The following is an 18,302-nucleotide window of genomic DNA, read 5'->3' on the forward strand; positions in this document are numbered from 1 at the left end:
GTCAGGGAGCCCACTCGTTTGCCTCTCTTGCACCATCTCTTTCTCTTTCGAGTCCCAGGGATTAGGGCCTGGTCCGGAATGAGCAGTATATCCACAGAAGCTGTTTTCGGTCATAGGAAATTATGGCGGAAATATTATGTAGAAAAAAAAATTGATCAGTGTAAAAAAACACACAAAATAGCAGAATTGGTCAGGAGCCCGTAAGACGGCAGCTATCCACTGCAGCACCAACCTGCTGTTCTCTCTCTCTCTCTCTCTTTCTCGCTCTCCTCTCTAGCTCTCTCTCTCTCACACCAGCTGTCTCGACCTCTGAATGCTCAGTTATGAAAAGCCAACTGACATTTACTCCTGAGGTTCTGACCTGTTCCACCCTCTATAACCACTGTGGTTATTATTTGACCCTGCTGGTCATCTATGAATGTTTGAACATCTTAAAGAACGATCTGGCCTTAATGGCCATGTACTCTTAGAATCTCCACCAGGCACAGCCAGAAGAGGACTGGCCACCCCTGGTTCCTCTCTAGGTTTCTTCCTAGGTTCCTGCCTTTCTAGAGAGTTTTCCCTAGCCACCGTGCTTCTACATCTGCATTGCTTGCTCTTTGGGGTTTTAGGCTGGGTTTCTGTAAAAGCACTTTGTGACATCTGCTGATGTAAAAAGGGCTTTATAAATACATTTGATTGATTAATTGATTGATTGGTTGATTGCAGTATTTTTTTATTTTTTATTTTATTTCACCTTTATTTAACCAGGTAAGCCAGTTGAGAACAGGTTCTCATTTACAACTGCGACCTGGCCAAGATAAAGCAAAGTAGTGCAATAAAAACAACACAGAGTTACATATGGGGTAAAAAAAACATAAAGTCAGAAATACAACAGAAAATATATATACAGTGTGTGCAAATGTAGCAAGTTATGGAGGTAAGGCAATAAATAGGCTATAGTGCAGAATAATTACAATAGTATTAACACTGGAATGCTAGATGTGCAAGAGATTATGTGCAAATAGAGATACTGGGGTGCAAAAGAGCAAAATAAATAACAATATAGGGATGAGGTAGTTGGGTGGGCTAATTTCAGATGGGCTGTGTACAGGTGCAGTGATCGGTAAGGTGCTCTGACAACTGATGCTTAAAGTTATTGAGGGAGATAAGAGTCTCCAGCTTCAGAGATTTTTGCAATTCGTTCCAGTCATTGGCAGCAGAGAACTGGAAGGAATGGCGGCCAAAGGAGGTGTTGGCTTTGGGAATGACCAGTGAGATATACCTGCTGGAGCGTAGACTACAGGTGGGTGCTGCTATGGTGACCAATGAGCTAAGATAAGGCGGGGATTTGCCTAGCAGTGATTTATAGATGGCCTGGAGCCAGTGGGTTTGACGACGAACATGTAGCCTATGAGGCCTTCTGAATGTCTACTTCACGAACTGAACCCGCCAGATGTTTTTTACTCTATTCTGAAGTTAATTCAGCACTAAGTGGTTAGGTGCTGTGCCTTGATGTTTGCAATTCATCTACTGTACCACCAGAAATGTGCCCAGCTGATAGAGATTGATTGATATCAATAAACACAAAGGATGACAATGTGTATGTCAACACAGGCTAGGCAGTGTGAACAGATGTGAGCAGCTAAAATACAACTAGCTTTTTTGTTAATGATGACTGGAAGGTTTAGGAAGCATGGTATCCCATTTGAACAACTTCAGTCTTTCAAATAAACTGAGTAATAAAATGTCTGTGTCGTCAGTAGTTTTCTTGGTCTTCTAAGGTTTGTGTTTGTACCTGCTTTTTTCTGATGTGTGAGAAGCAGTCAGTCAGTCAGAGTCAGTCAGTCAGAGTCAGTCAGTCAGAGTCAGTCAGTCAGAGTCAGTCAGTCAGAGTCAGTCAGTCAGAGTCAGTCAGTCAGAGTCAGTCAGTCAGAGTCAGTCAGTCAGAGTCAGTCAGTCAGAGTCAGTCAGTCAGAGTCAGTCAGTCAGAGTCAGTCAGTCAGAGTCAGTCAGTCTATACCGTACAGCAGCTCACTGCTGTATTGTGTAACGATCCCGGCAGTCTGAGTCGGGTCCTGTCTGTGGACTAGTTTTTCTGCTCGGGATCTCCAGTTTCCCGAGGGTTCTGGAACGCTCCGGGGAGCTCTCTTGATTTCCGCACCTGCATCCCATCAGCAATCTGCACACCTGGTCCTGATCATCACCCTTCTTAGGCTCTGGCCTAACATCCATTCCCTGCCGGATCGTTAGCCATGAACATCACTCGTCCGGAACCTTCATCCAACCTCTGCCTGGTGGTCGGCGGCTGCCGAGCCATGATTGGATCAACCACTGCACCCCCAACAACTAATCAACGCCGCCCGCTCTGTTCCCTGGATTATTCAGCATCACTCTTGAATTTGTAAATAAACACTCACCTTCGTTTCAACTTACCTTGTCCTGGTCTGCTTCTGGGTTCTGGCTTTGTAACTCGTGACAGAACGATCCGGCCAGTAATGAACCCAGCGGACCTGGACTCTGTTCGCCATGCCATTTCCCATCAGGAGAAGATGTTGGGACAACATAGCACGGCACTACAGGAGATAGCGTTGTCAGTTCGGAACCTTTCTACCGGTCTGACGGAGGTCCAGAACCAGCGCAAGTTTCCGGTGGAGGATCCACTACCGGTTTCACCCATCTCGCCTGCCGCGTCTGGAGCTGTGTCCTTCCGTGAGCCCAAGGTTCCGACGCGGATAAATATGAGGGGGAGCTGGGAAGATGCCGTTCTTTCCTTATGCAGTGTGGGTTAGTGTTCGATCTACAGCCCTACTCTTATGCCACAGACAAGGCTAGGATAGCCTTTGTGATTGAGTTGCTGCGTGGTCGAGCGCTGGAGTGGGCTTCAGCCGTTTGGGAACGACAAGACCCCTGCATGGCTTCATACCAGGGGTTCACGGCCGAGATGAGGAAGCTCTTCGACCATTCCGTCCGAGGGAGGGACGCAGCTAGGCGCCTGTTTTCGCTTCACCAAGGAACTCGCGAGCGTGGGCCGACTTCGTGATCGAGTTCAAGACGTTGGCTGTGGAGAGTGGGTGGAATGAGGAGTCTCTGCAAGCGGCCTTTTACCAGGGTCTGTCGGAGCAGCTCAAGGATGAGTTGATCTCCTATCCGGAGCCTAGTGACCTGGACAGCTTGGTAGCCTTGTCTATTCGGGTGGATAATCGAGTCCGAGAGCGAAGGAGGGAGAAGCAATGGGGTCCGTCCAATCGATCAGCTTCTCAGTTCCCAGTCGGGTCGGGTGGTGGACCAGAACACGTCGATCATTCTCCACCACAAAGGATTAGTGGAGAGGTCCTCTCTCCCGATTCTGAACCCATGCAAGTGGGGCGGCACGGGTTAACCAAGGAGGAGCGTCAACATAGACGTAAGACCAACTGCTGCCTCTACTGTGGTAGCTCGGGACATTACATCTCCACTTGTTCCCGGCGGTCGTCAAACTGCCCGGCTCGCTAAAGTTGGGAGGACTTTTAGCGAGCCAGTTTCAACCTCTCAGTACCTCTGTCAGACCCCGTTTCCCGGCTACCCTTGTGAACAGGAATCAGAGCTTAGCGATTAACGCTTTTATCGATTCAGGTGCCGATGGAAGCTTTCTTGATGCCGAGTTGGTGGAACAGCTGGGGCTTTCCAAGGAGCAATTGCCGGAAGCCATTGAAGCGACCACTCTGAACGGCAGTAGTCTGGCACGTATCACGATGAGGACTGAACCGGTTAAGATGCTGTTGTCGGGGAATCATTCGGAGATGATTTCATTCTTCATTCTGCCGTCTTCCCATGTTCCTCTGGTCCTTGGATACCCCTGGCTGAAGGAACACAATCCCACGTTCGATTGGGTGACGGGCAAGGTAACGAGTTGGAGCCTTGATTGTCATGCTAACTGTCTCAAGACTGCCTGTCCCCATTCGGTTCCCAGTCAGGTGATTGAGGCTAAACCCCCAGATTTGTCCCTGGTTCCCGAGACATATCACGATTTGGGGGAAGTGTTCAGTAAGCAGAAGGCTCTGTCACTCCCTCCCACCGACCATATGATTGTGCCATCAACCTGTTCCCTGGAGCTGTCTACCCCAAGGGAAGGTTATACAGTATCTCCCGCCCTGAACGTGAGGCTTTGGAGACCTACATCAAGGAGTCCCTAGCTGCTGGTCTCGTTCGTCCCCTCGTCATCACCCCTGGGGGCAGGATTCTTCTTTGTGGGTAAGAAGGATGGCTCTCTTCGACCGTGTATTGATTATCGGGGGTTGAATGACATCACGGTCAAGAACAAGTATCCCCTGCCCTTGATGAGTTCTGCCTTCGACTCCTTACAGGGTGCTACGGTGTTCACCAAGTTAGACCTACGCAATGCGTATCACATGGTCCGGATCAGAGAGGGAGACGAGTGGTTGGCGGGTTTCAATACACCGATGGGTCACTTCGAGTATCAGGTGATGCCGTTTGGACTGACCAATGCTCCAGCGGTATTCCAGAGTATGGTGAACGACGTCCTGAGAGATATGATCGGTCTCTTTGTGTTTGTTTACCTGGATGACATTCTGATCTTCTCGAAGGAACCTTCCGACCACGTCCAGCATGTCCGGCAGGTTCTGCAGCGATTGTTGGAGAATCGCCTGTTCGTGAAGGCCGAGAAGTGCGAGTTTCACGCCCACACGACATCCTTTCTGGGTACATCATCTCCAGGGGAGAGATTAGGATGGACCAGGAGAAGGTTAGAGCGGTTCTGGAATGGGCCCAGCCCGGTACGAGATTGCAGCTCCAGAGATTTTTGGGGTTTGCGAATTTCTACCGCAGATTCATCCGGGATTACAGCCGTGTGGCCGCTCCGTTAACTGCCTTGACTTCCAGTATCAGGAGCTTCAAGTGGAATCCGGAGGCGGATCGAGCGTTTCTGGATTTGAAGAGGCGATTCACCAACGCACCGATTCTCTCTCAACCGGACACGGCCCGTCAGTTCGTCGTTGAAGTGGACGCGTCTGATGTGGGAGTTGGCGCCATCCTGTCGCAGCGATGCTCCACGGACAGTAAACTCCATCCCTGCGCCTACTACTCGTCGCCTTTCGCCTGCGGAGAGGAATTACGATGTGGGTAACCGGGAGCTTCTCGCGGTGAAACTTGCCTTGGAGGAGTGGCGCCACTGGTTGAGGGGGCGGAGCAACCGTTTATTGTCTGGACTGACCACAAGAATCTTGCTTACGTGCAATCGGCTAGACGTCTCAACTCCCGTCAGGCCAGGTGGTCGTTGTTTTTCGGACGATTCAATTTTTCCCTGACGTTCCGACCTGGATCTAAGAACGGCAAGGCGGACGCCTTGTCTCGGATGTTCTCCAAGACGGAGGAGAGTGGGTCCAAGACCGAGACAATTCTCCCCCGGAACTGCGTCGTGGGAGCTGTTAGGTGGAAGATTGAGGAGGAGGTGATGGCGGCTCTTCGGACGCAGCCCGGTCCCGGTAACGGTCCACCCGGTCGGTTGTTTGTGCCTGAGTCGGTTCGTCCTGCGGTCCTCAAATGGTCCCACGCCAGCAAGATGGCTTGTCACCCTGGCGTGGCTCGGACGATGGCGTTTCTTCGCAGACGTTTTTGGTGGCCTGCCATGGCCGAGGATACTCGGGGTTATGTTGCTGCCTGTCCAGTGTGTGCGCAGAATAAGGGTACCAATCGGCCCAGCTCTGGACTACTTCACCCCCTTCCCATTCCCGGCGACCATGGTCGCATCTGGCCCCTGGACTTTGTCACTGGGTTGCCCGCTTCTGAGGGGAACACGGTCGTTCTGACTATTGTGGACAGATTCAGCAAGTTCGCCCACTTTGTGCCAATTGCCAAGCTTCCCTCTGCCTCGGAGACGTCCGAGATCCTGGTTAGGGAGGTTTTCAGGGTCCACGGGTTGCCCAGTGATATCGTTTCCGACCGTGGCCCTCAGTTTACCTCTGCTGTCTGGAAGTCCTTCTGTTTGGCCATTGGAGCTACAGTCAGTCTCACATCTGGTTTTCACCCCCAATCTAATGGTCAGGCGGAGAGAGCCAACCAGAAGATGGAATCCACGCTACGCTGCCTGGCCTCTTCCAACCCCACCTCCTGGGTCTCTCAGTTGCCTTGGGTTGAGTATGCCCACAATACTCTCCCTACATCTGCCACTGGGATGTCTCCCTTCCAGTGCCTGTATGGCTACCAACCTCCCTTGTTCCCTTCTCAGGAGAAGGAGCTCTCAGTGCCTTCTGTTCAGGCCCATATTCGTCGTTGCCACCGGACCTGGCATCGGGCCAGAAAGGCACTCCTTAGAGTTTCGGACCGGTATCAGCTCCAGGCGAATCGTCGCCGGATCCCCGCTCCCACCTACACCATCGGAGATAGGGTCTGGTTGGCCACACGGGATCTTCCTTTACGGACTGAGTCTAGGAAGTTGTTACCGAAGTTCATTGGTCCGTTTGTGGTGGAGAAGGTGATCAATCCGGTGGCAGTTCGACTCAAACTCCCGAGGACGCTCAGAGTCCATCCCACCTTTCATGTCTCCTGCCTCAAGCCTGTTTTCCTCAGTCCTCTGTTGCCTCCTCCGCCTCCTCCTCCTCCTCCTCGGATGATCGGAGGTGGTCCTGCCTACACGGTGCGACGCATCATGGATTCCAGACGGCGGGGCCGGGGTTTCCAGTATCTCGTGGACTGGGAGGGGTATGGTCCTGAAGAGAGGAGTTGGATTCCGCGGCGACAGATCCTAGATGCTGACCTCATCCGTGACTTCTACCGCCTCCATCCTGGCGCTCCGGGAGTCCGCCCGGTGGCGTTCGCCGGAGGGGGGGTACTGTAACGATCCCGGCAGTCTGAGTCGGGTCCTGTCTGTGGACTAGTTTTTCTGCTCGGGATCTCCAGTTTCCCGAGGGTTCTGGAACGCTCCGGGGAGCTCTCTTGATTTCCGCACCTGCATCCCATCAGCAATCTGCACACCTGGTCCTGATCATCACCCTTCTTAGGCTCTGGCCTAACATCCATTCCCTGCCGGATCGTTAGCCATGAACATCACTCGTCCGGAACCTTCATCCAACCTCTGCCTGGTGGTCGGCGGCTGCCGAGCCATGATTGGATCAACCACTGCACCCCCAACAACTAATCAACGCCGCCCGCTCTGTTCCCTGGATTATTCAGCATCACTCTTGAATTTGTAAATAAACACTCACCTTCGTTTCAACTTACCTTGTCCTGGTCTGCTTCTGGGTTCTGGCTTTGTAACTCGTGACAATTGTGGTCTAAAAATAGCACAATCTTCTATTATTAGACAGCACATCCAAGGTCCTGTCAGGAAGAAAACTATTAGCACATCCAAGGTCCTGTCAGGAAGGGGACTATCAGCACATCAATGGTCCTGTCAGGAAGGGGACTATCAGTACCATTCTGAGGGCTGTTCTGATGCAGAAGGTTGTGTTTATTATAACATCAATATGAACACATAAGTGTGTCAAAAATAAACCAATGATAAATCAATATACCCTAAAAATAAGATCAAATTGAGACCAGCTCCAATAGGGGAAGGATAAAAAAAATAACAAATGTAAACACACAGCAATTAAAAAAGAGAGATAGCTTTATTTAAAATGTCATGATACCACTGTCAGTTCTGCCATGATATTATCATTTGTTACGTTCATAATTTTGAAATGATTATGTGCAGAACAGAACATAATGGTTTTGGGTTTGCATGCTGAACTGGAACAGTAATTGAGCTTGCTTTCTGTCAGGCTTCAGTCCTCTGCTCTCTCTCTCTCGCCTATATAGTGGAGATTTACAGCTCTGTCCTGTGCCTCCAACACTAACTCATCTCATTCGTCATTCAGCTGGATGCCCTCATTTGCAAATCTCATCTGCACCACAACCACAGTAGTAAAAACTGTGGCTCTTCTGACGAACAAATAGACTAACTAGAGAGCTAGTGGTGGTAGATATAGTGAAACATCTAAGGCAACCAATCTTTTCCCATCTCACTCCATCTGTTCTTTTTCTGACTGACTCAGAGCATGTGTAGGCTGTAGGAAGCATGTGGGCTGTGCTATTGTATAACACACTCTGAAGAGCTTTTCTATGAAGTCCTCCCAAGCTGCAGTAGATTGCTGGCTGTTCAGGTTTAGGGAACAGTGCAGCACCTAGCTCTGTGCAGGTATAAGATGCACAACATGGCTCTAGACAAAATGAGGGTTCACTACTACACTGCCTGGTTCAGTGCAGGTTTAGCGACATTATCTGGCTCTGTGCAGGTTTAGGCTAGAGGGTTAGGGTAATGGTTTGGGATGGGTTAGGGAACACTACCTACCTGGCTCGGTGCAGTTCTTATCCAGTGTGTCATTGTCCCCATCCAAGGCCATCAGCCTGCGTCCCAGACGGTCTGATGTGTCAGCCAGCCCCTGCTCCAGGACCAGACCATGTCCTACAACAGGAAAGAGACAGGCAGTGAACATGTATTGAAACACTGGGCTCTGCATTCCAAATGTCACCCTATTCCCTATTTAGTGCACTTCATTTGACCAGGGCCGATGTGGTGCAGATTCATGTGGTGAATCTGTCAGAGGAGCAAAAGGTCCAATGTTGATTAAACAAACAAGCTGTAATAGAGGTGGTCAGATATTCAGCACCATTAAAGCAGACAGCGACAACATTGAAATGTGGAAGTTCAGCACCATAGGAGAGTGGACAGCGACCGTCTCAGGTGCAACCACTCCCCACTTGGAGAATCCCTGGAAATAAATCTAGGAAGGTCTAACCAGGAAGTCAGATGCTTGGAATGTAGTTAGGACTAACCAATGCTATAAGGGTGGCAGTCTATAATACTTATTGAGCTCTGTGTTGTGCTTTATCAAACTTATCAACATGTAAATCGTTTGATGCCACTGTGTGTCTGAATATAATGGGACTCATTTGTATGTAAAACAATGAGCCTGCTTACAACGGACAAGCCAGTGCTATCTCCAGCTCTAACAGTTGCTTGTCTGTGATTACGTTTCTTCCATCCTCTTACGCATGATATCATTTGTTATAATCCCTTAAGCTCCTAGTTACTCTAATACAATTAGTGAACTCTCTCTGACACATTTTATCCAAACAGTTGATGTTCAAATCAGGGGTTGGAACTGGTTCGGGGAAAAACAACTACAACCGGAAAATAACGAAATAATTTGAGGAAAGGAAACAAAACCGGAAACGAAAGTGATCTCTAATGTCCCGGAACATAACCGTTATTTTCTAATCTTGAGAACCGGTTAATAATGTAATTTTTGATTCAGAAAATATTCCTAATGTCTAGTACATAATTCTGTAAAACAGTGAAGTTGAATGGTGTTTCCTCCGACACATTTGGTGCGGCTGGCTTCCGGGTGTTAAGATGCGCGGTTATTATGCTAGTAATAGCCTACACACATTCCCATTCAAGTCATCTCATGATGCTCAGTGCTTCAAGCACTTATCTGTCCATCAAACATGTAAACAACTAGCTTACCCATTCCATAGCAAAACTGCTCTATCCAAGCAAATTGGTGGATGTAGATGTATTTTTTACATCTTGTCTCATCACTGCAACTCCCCAATGGGTTCGGGAGGTGAAGTTGAGTCATGCGTCCTCCGAAAACATGAACTGCCAAACCACACATCTTAACACCCGTAAGCCAGCCGCACCAAATGTGTCCGAGGAAACACCATTCAACTGGCGACTGAGGTCAAACTGCAGGCGCCACCACAAGGAGACAAATAAAGCCCCCCCGGCCAAACCCTCCCCTAACCCGGACGACGCTGGGCCAATTGTGTCCCGATCACGGCCAGTTGTGATACAGCCCGGAATCGAACCTGGGTCTGCAGTGACACCTCTACCACTGCGCCACTCGGGAGGCCTGATGGATTGAGGTTTTATCGAGATCCCCATTAGCCGACGCCAATGGTGACAGCTAGTCTTCCTGGGGTCCGACACATAACGAAAAAGACATTAGAGACAAAAATACTTTACAATTGACATACAAATGTGAGTAAATTAATTAGCTAAATTTAAAACTATGTTGATTACAGGGGGTAAAAAATTCAACGAAAAGGAACTATATGAACCGTTACTTTTTGGGGTTTGAACCGGTTCAGAACTTTATTATGCTGGTCGGAGCACTGGAATGGAACGAAATAAGTAGGGATTCTGCTCGGAATGGAACGATTGGAAAATAATTGTGTGTTTGTGAGTGTGTGTGGAGAAAGTTACAAAGATTAACATATTTCAGGAGTCAGGAATTTGATAGATGTGTGGTTCATTAAATCTCCTCACCAGTTGTGAACTAATCTTGTATGGATAAGTGAGGGGTAATTTATATCAAAGGCAAGACAGCATCAGACATGGACACATTCACAAATGCTTGCCTCTAAAATTATTGTGCATTCTGGAGTATTTAACTTAATGTTGACAGTTTATAAGTGATTCCTCCATATTGGTGGTAGAACACTTAATACCATAATGCCATAATACAATTTCTATGGCTTGTCCTGTAATAAGTTGCTGATTCAAAGTCTTGACTGTTCAACTCTATCCCTATCTTTCTATTGTTTGCATCATTTTGTAACATTGATGTAACAATTTAATTAATGATCAAGAACGAAAGATTAACACTGACAATTGAGTGACCTCTCCTGAAATAATAATTCAAGGATTTGTCACAGTTCATATAGAATATGTTATGTCCTTGTACATAATTTAATAAACGTAGGTAATAGTTATTCTTTTTCAGCTCTTACACATAATCTATGGCACCAAAAGGGCCAAGTGCATACAAGTAAATGTGTGTTAAATCATGTTCTATACAAAAACATGAACAGGTTTTGTGATCTGACCTGATATTGACAATATATACTGTTGTTCTGTCTCTTTTCAGTCTTTTCAGAATGATGTAGTACAGTTAAATACAGGGAGGTCATATTCTGGCTGTAGTAAGGCTGGTTGAAACCGACGTGGTCTCCACAAACCCACCCAGCGGGCGAGGGACCCACCTCCCGCGCCCCCCAATAGCTCCCATATGAGGCCAAGGCGACAGAGACAGCACATGTCACAGAAAATGAATAGGAGACCAAAACAAACTTGTCTATGACCCTATTGAAGAAGGGAATACAGTATATGGTGTAAATCATGACTGATTGAGAATGATCTGCCACTCACATTATATTCTAAAACATCGCCTGTCTGAGCACACACACACACACACACACACACACACACACACACACAGAGAGAGAGAGAGAGGGACACACACTGCGATTGCCAATCCACGTGAGTCAGTCAGGGCCATATAGGCTATAGGTGGGCAGCCTATAGGCCTTTTATGAGTGTCCCAGGTGCAGTGAGAATAAACACATTCTACAAACAGAACAGAGGTGTGTGCTGCCTGCCTGCCTAGTTGAAATCATGAGCGCTGTAACCTGTTCCTCTGTAGCCTACATGTCATCTTTGGTTGAGAATGCAAGAATCTCCCAAAATGGGACACGACGCACATGCCACAAATAACACAAATCTCCATCCCGAACCATGGTTATTATTATAGCGTCCCGCTATGCCGATTCTAGCGGATTTATATTCAGAGGCAGGCAAGCAGAAGGACCTTCAGATACATAATTCATACAAGCAGTGTCATAGATTTATGAGTTATGATATATTAATTTATCACCAATGCAGTGCGTGCTAAATTTGCGCAATCACATCATGAAATTCATTTTTTTGTTCCACATAGTCCCGTGATTATAAACGCGTTCCTCCCGGACCAACCCTGCGATCCCTTTCCCTTCGTATTCTTCTCACCTGTTTTTGTGAGCAGGGCGGACATGCACCATGCCAAACATAAAATACTGCAGATAAAACAGACTTGAACGAAAAGCATCTGTCTCCGCTTGCGAACTTTGAAGATTTTAGCTATAGCTCTCTTTTTCGACATGGTGCAGTTCTGCTCCGGTAGCGTCTCCATGTCTGTACAGTACGCGGGGACCAGGCTGGGGTATAGCGGACAGCAGGCTAGTCCTCCTCCCTCTCCCTGCAGATAGCGTCCCACTCAGCTCCGTGCCACAGATGGTTCGTACCGCAGGAATCGCTCGAGTAGGCCTATTGTTTCAAACAGCGAAGGATCGGGATGCCGTCCTCATGTCAAATGGCCGAGGCGCGGATCCCCGACCGAAGCAGCGGAGCGAACAGCTCGCATGTGTGAATGTGTGAGCTCAGTCCCGGCTCCCTCCGAGCCGCAGGGAAAACGCTACTCAGATGTTGGATTATGAAAACCACACGTGAGAATTGTGTCCTGTGGCGAGAGAATGCTGCTATAGTGTAATCAAATAAAATTACACAATCTTCCCATTTCCCATTATTATATAGGCAGGCTAGGGAGACTGCAGCCTAGGCTATATGTTTATTCTAAATATACCACTATTTCTCAAGCAGCCTAACCCCGGTGCCAGTTGGCATCTTCAAAAGCTGCCGACAGCCCCTTTATCTGTTCCAGTGTGCACCCGTCAGTCGATCCACCGTGGATTCATTACAACAAGGTTGATTTATTGGCCATTGAAAAGAGGTCATTCTCCGATATTGTTCCATCCGTTGATATTGTCTCCCTCTCCCAAAAATGCTCCGGGGCTAAAACATTTTTTGCTAAAATATTAGCTCATCCCACACTTTCATTCCATCACAGCGCGCGCTCCCCCACATGTAGCTGCAACTTCTACATGTGAGTGGCGCTTGGAATGGACTTACTCCGCGGTGGTAGCCTACCACTATGCCTGTATCTACCAGCCTACTCTATCCATCCATCCTAGCTGGAATAGATTGGCCAGCTGCCTGTATCTACTAGCCTACTCTTTCCAATCCTACCTTCCTGACCTAAATTGGCCATCTTACTGACGGCCTCAAAGACACAGGACATAATTGCAGAGGTGGTAAAAATAAAACCAACTGCAAATTATAGTAATAGTTAAAGCTGCAGTATGTAACTTTTAGGGCGGCCGACCAAATTCACATAGAAATGTGGGTTATAGATCTGTCATTCTCATTGAAAGCAAGTCTAAGAAGAGGTAGGTCGGTTCTTTGTGCGCAATTTCTATGCTTCCTGTTCTTAAGTTTCCTTCTTTACTATACTATACATTGCTTGTTTTGTCAAATAAACTGAAATTAAGCAAACTATTAGCATTTTAGCAACCAGGAAATTGCAGACATTTCTGCATATTGCACCTTTATATGCATTAATTCATGTTAAATTCATCACATGCGTGTTTAGTATTATATCCTCATTGAATCAGATTATTTTTGGCTACTGTGACCTTGCATGTTATTTTTATTATTATTATTTTTTACAATTGCAAATATTTGATCAAACTCATATTATAATTAAATAAATTATTTACACATGATTTGTGTTCCTCAATAAAACTTTACTGTATTCTGTAACAAATATTTTAAATCAATAACCATAGTTACTATGGACACCAGTAATCCTAACAATGAGTACTGAATATAATACTTGATACACTGTAGCTACATAATAATGACACCAACAGTTGGCTACACAATAATAAGAAAACTGTGTTACTGTGGTCTAAATGTAAATCTGGTGCATTATTCAAATCTAGCTAATCAAGAGGACTATCTTCACATACACCTTATCTACATGCATCTCACTTAGCCTACAGAAATTACATACAGTGGGGAGAACAAGTATTTGATACACTGCCGATTTTGCAGGTTTTCCTACTTACAAAGCATGTAGAGGTCTGTGATTGTTATCATAGGTACACTTCAACTGTGAGAGACGGAATCTAAAACAAAAATCCAGAAAATCACATTTTATGATTTTTAAGTAATTAATTTGCATTTTATTGCATGACATAAGTATTTGATACATCAGAAAAGCAGAACTTAAGATTTGGTACAGAAACCTGTGTTTGCAATTACAGAGATCATACGTTTCTTGTAGGTCTTGACCAGGTTTGCACACACTGCAGCAGGGATTTTGGCCCACTCCTCCATACAGACCTTCTCCAGATCCTTCAGGTTTCAGGGCTGTCGCTGGGCAATACGGACTTTCAGCTCCCTCCAAAGATTTTCTATTGGGTTCAGGTCTGGAGACTGGCTAGGCCACTTCTTACGGAGCCACACCTTAGTTGCCCTGGCTGTGTGTTTCGGGTCGTTGTCATGCTGGAAGACCCAGCCACGACCCATCTTCAATGCTCTTACTGAGGGAAGGAGGTTGTTGGCCAAGATCTCGCGATACATGGCCCCATCCATCCTCCCCTCAATACTGTGCAGTCGTCCTGTCCCCTTTGCAGAAAAGCATCCCCAAATAATTATGTTTCCACCCCCATGCTTCACGGTTGGGATGGTGTTCTTGGGGTTGTACTCATCCTTCTTCTTCCTCCAAAGACGGCAAGTGGAGTTTAGACCAAAAAGCTATATTTTTGTCTCATCAGACCACATTACCTTCTCCCATTCCTCCTCTGGATCATCCAGATGGTCATTGGCAAACTTCAGACGGGCCTGGACATGCGCTGGCTTGAGCAGGGGGACCTTGCGTGCGCTGCAGGATTTTAATCCATGACGGCGTAGTATGTTACTAATGGTTTTCTTTGAGACTGTGGTCCCATCTCTCTTCAGGTCATTGACCAGGTCCTGCCGTGTAGTTCTGGGCTGATCCCTCACCTTCCTCATGATCATTGATGCCCCACGAGGTGAGATCTTGCATGGAGCCCCAGACCGAGGATGATTGACCGTCATCTTAAACTTCTTCCATTTTCGAATAATTGCGCCAACAGTTGTTGCCTTCTCACCAAGCTGCTTGCCTATTGTCCTGTAGCCCATCCCAGCCTTGTGCAGGTCTACAATTTTATGCCTGATGTCCTTACACAGCTCTCTGGTCTTGGCCATTGTGGAGAGGTTGGAGTCTGTTTGATTGAGTGTGTGGACAGGTGTCTTTTATACAGGTAACGAGTTCAAACAGGTGCAGTTAATACAGGTAATGAGTGGAGAACAGGAGGGCTTCTTAAAGAAAAACTAACAGGTCTGTGTGAGCCGGAATTCTTACTGGTTGGTAGGTGATCAAATACTTATGTCATGCAATAAAATGCAAACTAATTACTTAAAAATCATAACATTTGATTTTCTGGATTTTTGTTTTAGATTCCGTCTCTCACAGTTGAAGTGTACCTATGATAACAATTACAGACCTCTACATGCTTTGTAAGTAGGAAAACCTGCAAAATCGGCAGTGTATCAAATACTTGTTCTCCCCACTGTATAAGTTACATAGATATAAAAATTAGTTCAGGATATGTCTTAACTCCCCAAGCACCACAGCAAGCGTTCTACTATGCATAATTTATAAGTATTTTATTCTCAGCATGGTGTTATTGTTGTAGGTCATGATTAAATATGCTTATTGTGTCTTCTATGTTCTGTGAAGGAGTTGGCTGCTTATGACGCATATGAGTGCTCTAAAACAGAAAGGCCAATATGCCACTCAGCAGGCACTTTTATCCATAGCAACGTAAAATACAGTGAGCGAATACGTTTCCAGTATATGTATGAGATCCCCACATGAATTGAAACCACGACCTTGGCCAATACGTGTAACCTTTAGTATGTGTATGTGATCCCTGAAGGAATTGAACCCACAAGCTTGGTGTGGTCTTATACCAACTGAGCACAGAGTGGCACAGTAAGGTGGGTGGGTGCTCCACTGCCTGTCCCTGCTGCTACTGCCAGACTACTGCCGTGAGAAACACAAAGAAGGAAGTGTGTTTCTCTCTCTCTCTGGGTGGCACGTCACATGATGTCATAGAGCTGAGGCTTTGTCTGGCCCATGGCCTGGACTCAGATGACTGGTCTCCTGATTGTAGGCCATGGCCTGGCCTGGATTCAGATGACTGGTCTGCTGATTGTAGCCACCCCTGATCCTTTCAACTTTTTTTTTTTTTGTGTGGAGACCCAGTGCTCTTCAGGTACTGCAGCGTTGACTGATATCTTGCACTGATCAGTGGTGGCTGGTTGCACTTTGAATTGGAGGATGGCTCATTGTAATGGCTGGAACAAAGTTAATGGAACAGTATCGAACACATGGTTTCCAGGAGTTGGATACAGTTCAATTCATTCCATTCCAGTTATTACCATGAGCCGTCCTCCCCTCACCAGCCACCACTGGCACGGATATTATGACACAGATAGGAGTCAGTGTGTTGTGTTCAATGTCTGCATCACCCTCCAAACCCTGTGGTTCATTCAGGTCCCCCTATCCCAGCTAGCAAAAGTTTAAATAACGTAATTATTTGGTTGTAAATGGTTTACTGGTTGAGGAGATGTCATATAACCAGATATATTACAACCAACTGGTCTCTGTTACTACCAGCCCATTAAATCTAGAGGGGCACAGGCCCCCGCTATTTTATCCATCTGTAGCCTATGCTGAAAATATAGGATTTAAGATATGGTTTCTTTTATGCATTAATGATTCAAAGATATCGAATTCGGCCATCGGTGCTCCCTCAAAAACAAAAATAGGTACATGAGTCAGGGCTCTGCTTTTTCTCCTCTTAAAAACGAGTGTTTTAAATAATGTATATTATAGCATCAACCTACTCAGTCAATACCCTCCGTTAATATCCACTCAGAGGATTCTTTATTCCCCTGGGATTCGATTACGCTGTAGGGAGCAGAGGAGTGGGAGCAAAAAATGTAACAGTTTTTCCAGTCATCCCATGAGAAAAAATACATTTCAATATATTTGACCTGAATGATTGCCTAGTCACTTTTACCCTTACCTACAGCGTGTTCAAACGTTTTGAGAATGACACAAGTATTGGTCTTCACAAAGTTTGCTGCTTCAGTGTTTTTAGATATTTTTGTCCGATGTTACTATGGTATACTGAAGTATAATTACAAGCATTCCATAAGCGTCAATGGCTTTTATTGACAATTAACATTAAGTTTATGCAAAGAGTCAATATTAGCGTTGTTGCCCCTTCTTTCTCAAGACCTCTGCAATCCGCCCTGGCATGCTGTCAATTAACTTCTGGGCCACATCCTGACTGATGGCAGCCCATTCTTGCATAATCAATGCTAGGAGTTTATCAGAATTTCTGGGGTTTTGTTTGTCCACCCGCCTCTTGAGGATCGACCACACGTTCTCAATTGGATTAAGGTCTGGGGAGTTTCCTGGCCATGGACCCAAAATGTCGATGTTTTGTTCCCAGAGCAACTTAGTTATCACTTTTGCCTTATGGCAAGGTGTTCCATCATGCTGGAAAAGGCATTGGTCGTCACCAAACTGTTCTTGGATGGTTGGGAGAAGTTGCTCTCGGAGGATGTGTTGGTACCATTCTTTATTCATGGCTGTGTTCTTAGGCAAAATTGTGAGTGAGCCCACTCCCTTGGCTGAGAAGCAACCCCACACATGAATGGTCTCAGGATGCTTTACTGTTGGCATGACACAGGACTGATGGTAGCGCTCACCTTGTCTTCTCCAGACAAGGTGTTTTCCGGATGCCCCAAACAATCGGAAAGGGGATTCATCAGAGAAAATGACTTTACCCCAGTCCTCAGCAGTCCAATCCCTGTACCTTTTGCAGAATATCAGTCCCTGATGTTTTTCCTGGAGAAAAGTGGCTTCTTTGCTGCCCTTCTTGACACCAGGCCATCCTCCAAAAGTCTTCGCCTCACTGTGCGTGCAGATGCACTCCCACCTGCCTGCTGCCATTCCTGAGCAAGCTCTGCACTGGTGGTGCCCCGATCCCGCAGCTGAATCAACTTTAGGAGACGGTCCTGGCGCTTGCTGGACTTTCTTGGGCGCCCTGACGCCTTCTTTACAACAATTGAACCTCTCTCCTTGAAGTTCTTGATGATCCGATAAATGATTGATTTAGGTGCAATCTTACTAGCAGCAATATCCTTGCCTGTGAAGCCCTTTTTGTGCAAAGCAATGATGACGGCACGTGTTTCCTTGCAGGTAACCATGGTTAACAGAGGAAGAACAATGATTTCAAGCACAACCCTCCTTTTAAAGCTTCCAGTCTGTTATTCTAACTCAATCACAGAGTGATCTCCAGCCTTGTCCTCGTCAATACTCTCACCTGTGTTAATGAGAGAATCACTGACATGATGGCAGCTGGTCGTTTTGTGGCAGGGCGGAAATGCAGTGGAAACGTTTTTTGGGGATTAAGTTCATTTTCATGGCAAAGAGGGACTTTGCAATTCATTGCAATTCATCTGATCACTCTTCATAACATTCTGGAGTATATGCAAATTGCCATCATAAAAACTGAGG

The 18,302-nt window shown here is 46.5% G+C and overlaps 1 protein-coding gene across 1 annotated transcript in view; it reads right to left on the reverse strand.

Moving 5' to 3' along the window:
* slc24a4a (solute carrier family 24 member 4a) overlaps positions 1–12,723 on the reverse strand; it is a 40,624-nt gene extending 27,901 nt beyond the window's left edge. Inside the window, exons 1-2 of the mRNA XM_041854876.2 lie at positions 11,810–12,723; positions 8,309–8,422 (exon numbers count right to left, since the gene is read on the reverse strand). Coding sequence (XP_041710810.1) covers positions 8,309–8,422; positions 11,810–11,972 — 277 coding nt within the window. The 5' untranslated portion in view covers positions 11,973–12,723. The remainder of the gene's footprint in view (positions 1–8,308; positions 8,423–11,809) is intronic.
* Between the last annotated feature and the right edge of the window lie 5,579 nt (positions 12,724–18,302).

This window comes from Coregonus clupeaformis, chromosome 29 (genome assembly GCF_020615455.1).
Source record: "Coregonus clupeaformis isolate EN_2021a chromosome 29, ASM2061545v1, whole genome shotgun sequence".
Taxonomy (NCBI): Eukaryota; Metazoa; Chordata; class Actinopteri; order Salmoniformes; family Salmonidae; genus Coregonus; species Coregonus clupeaformis.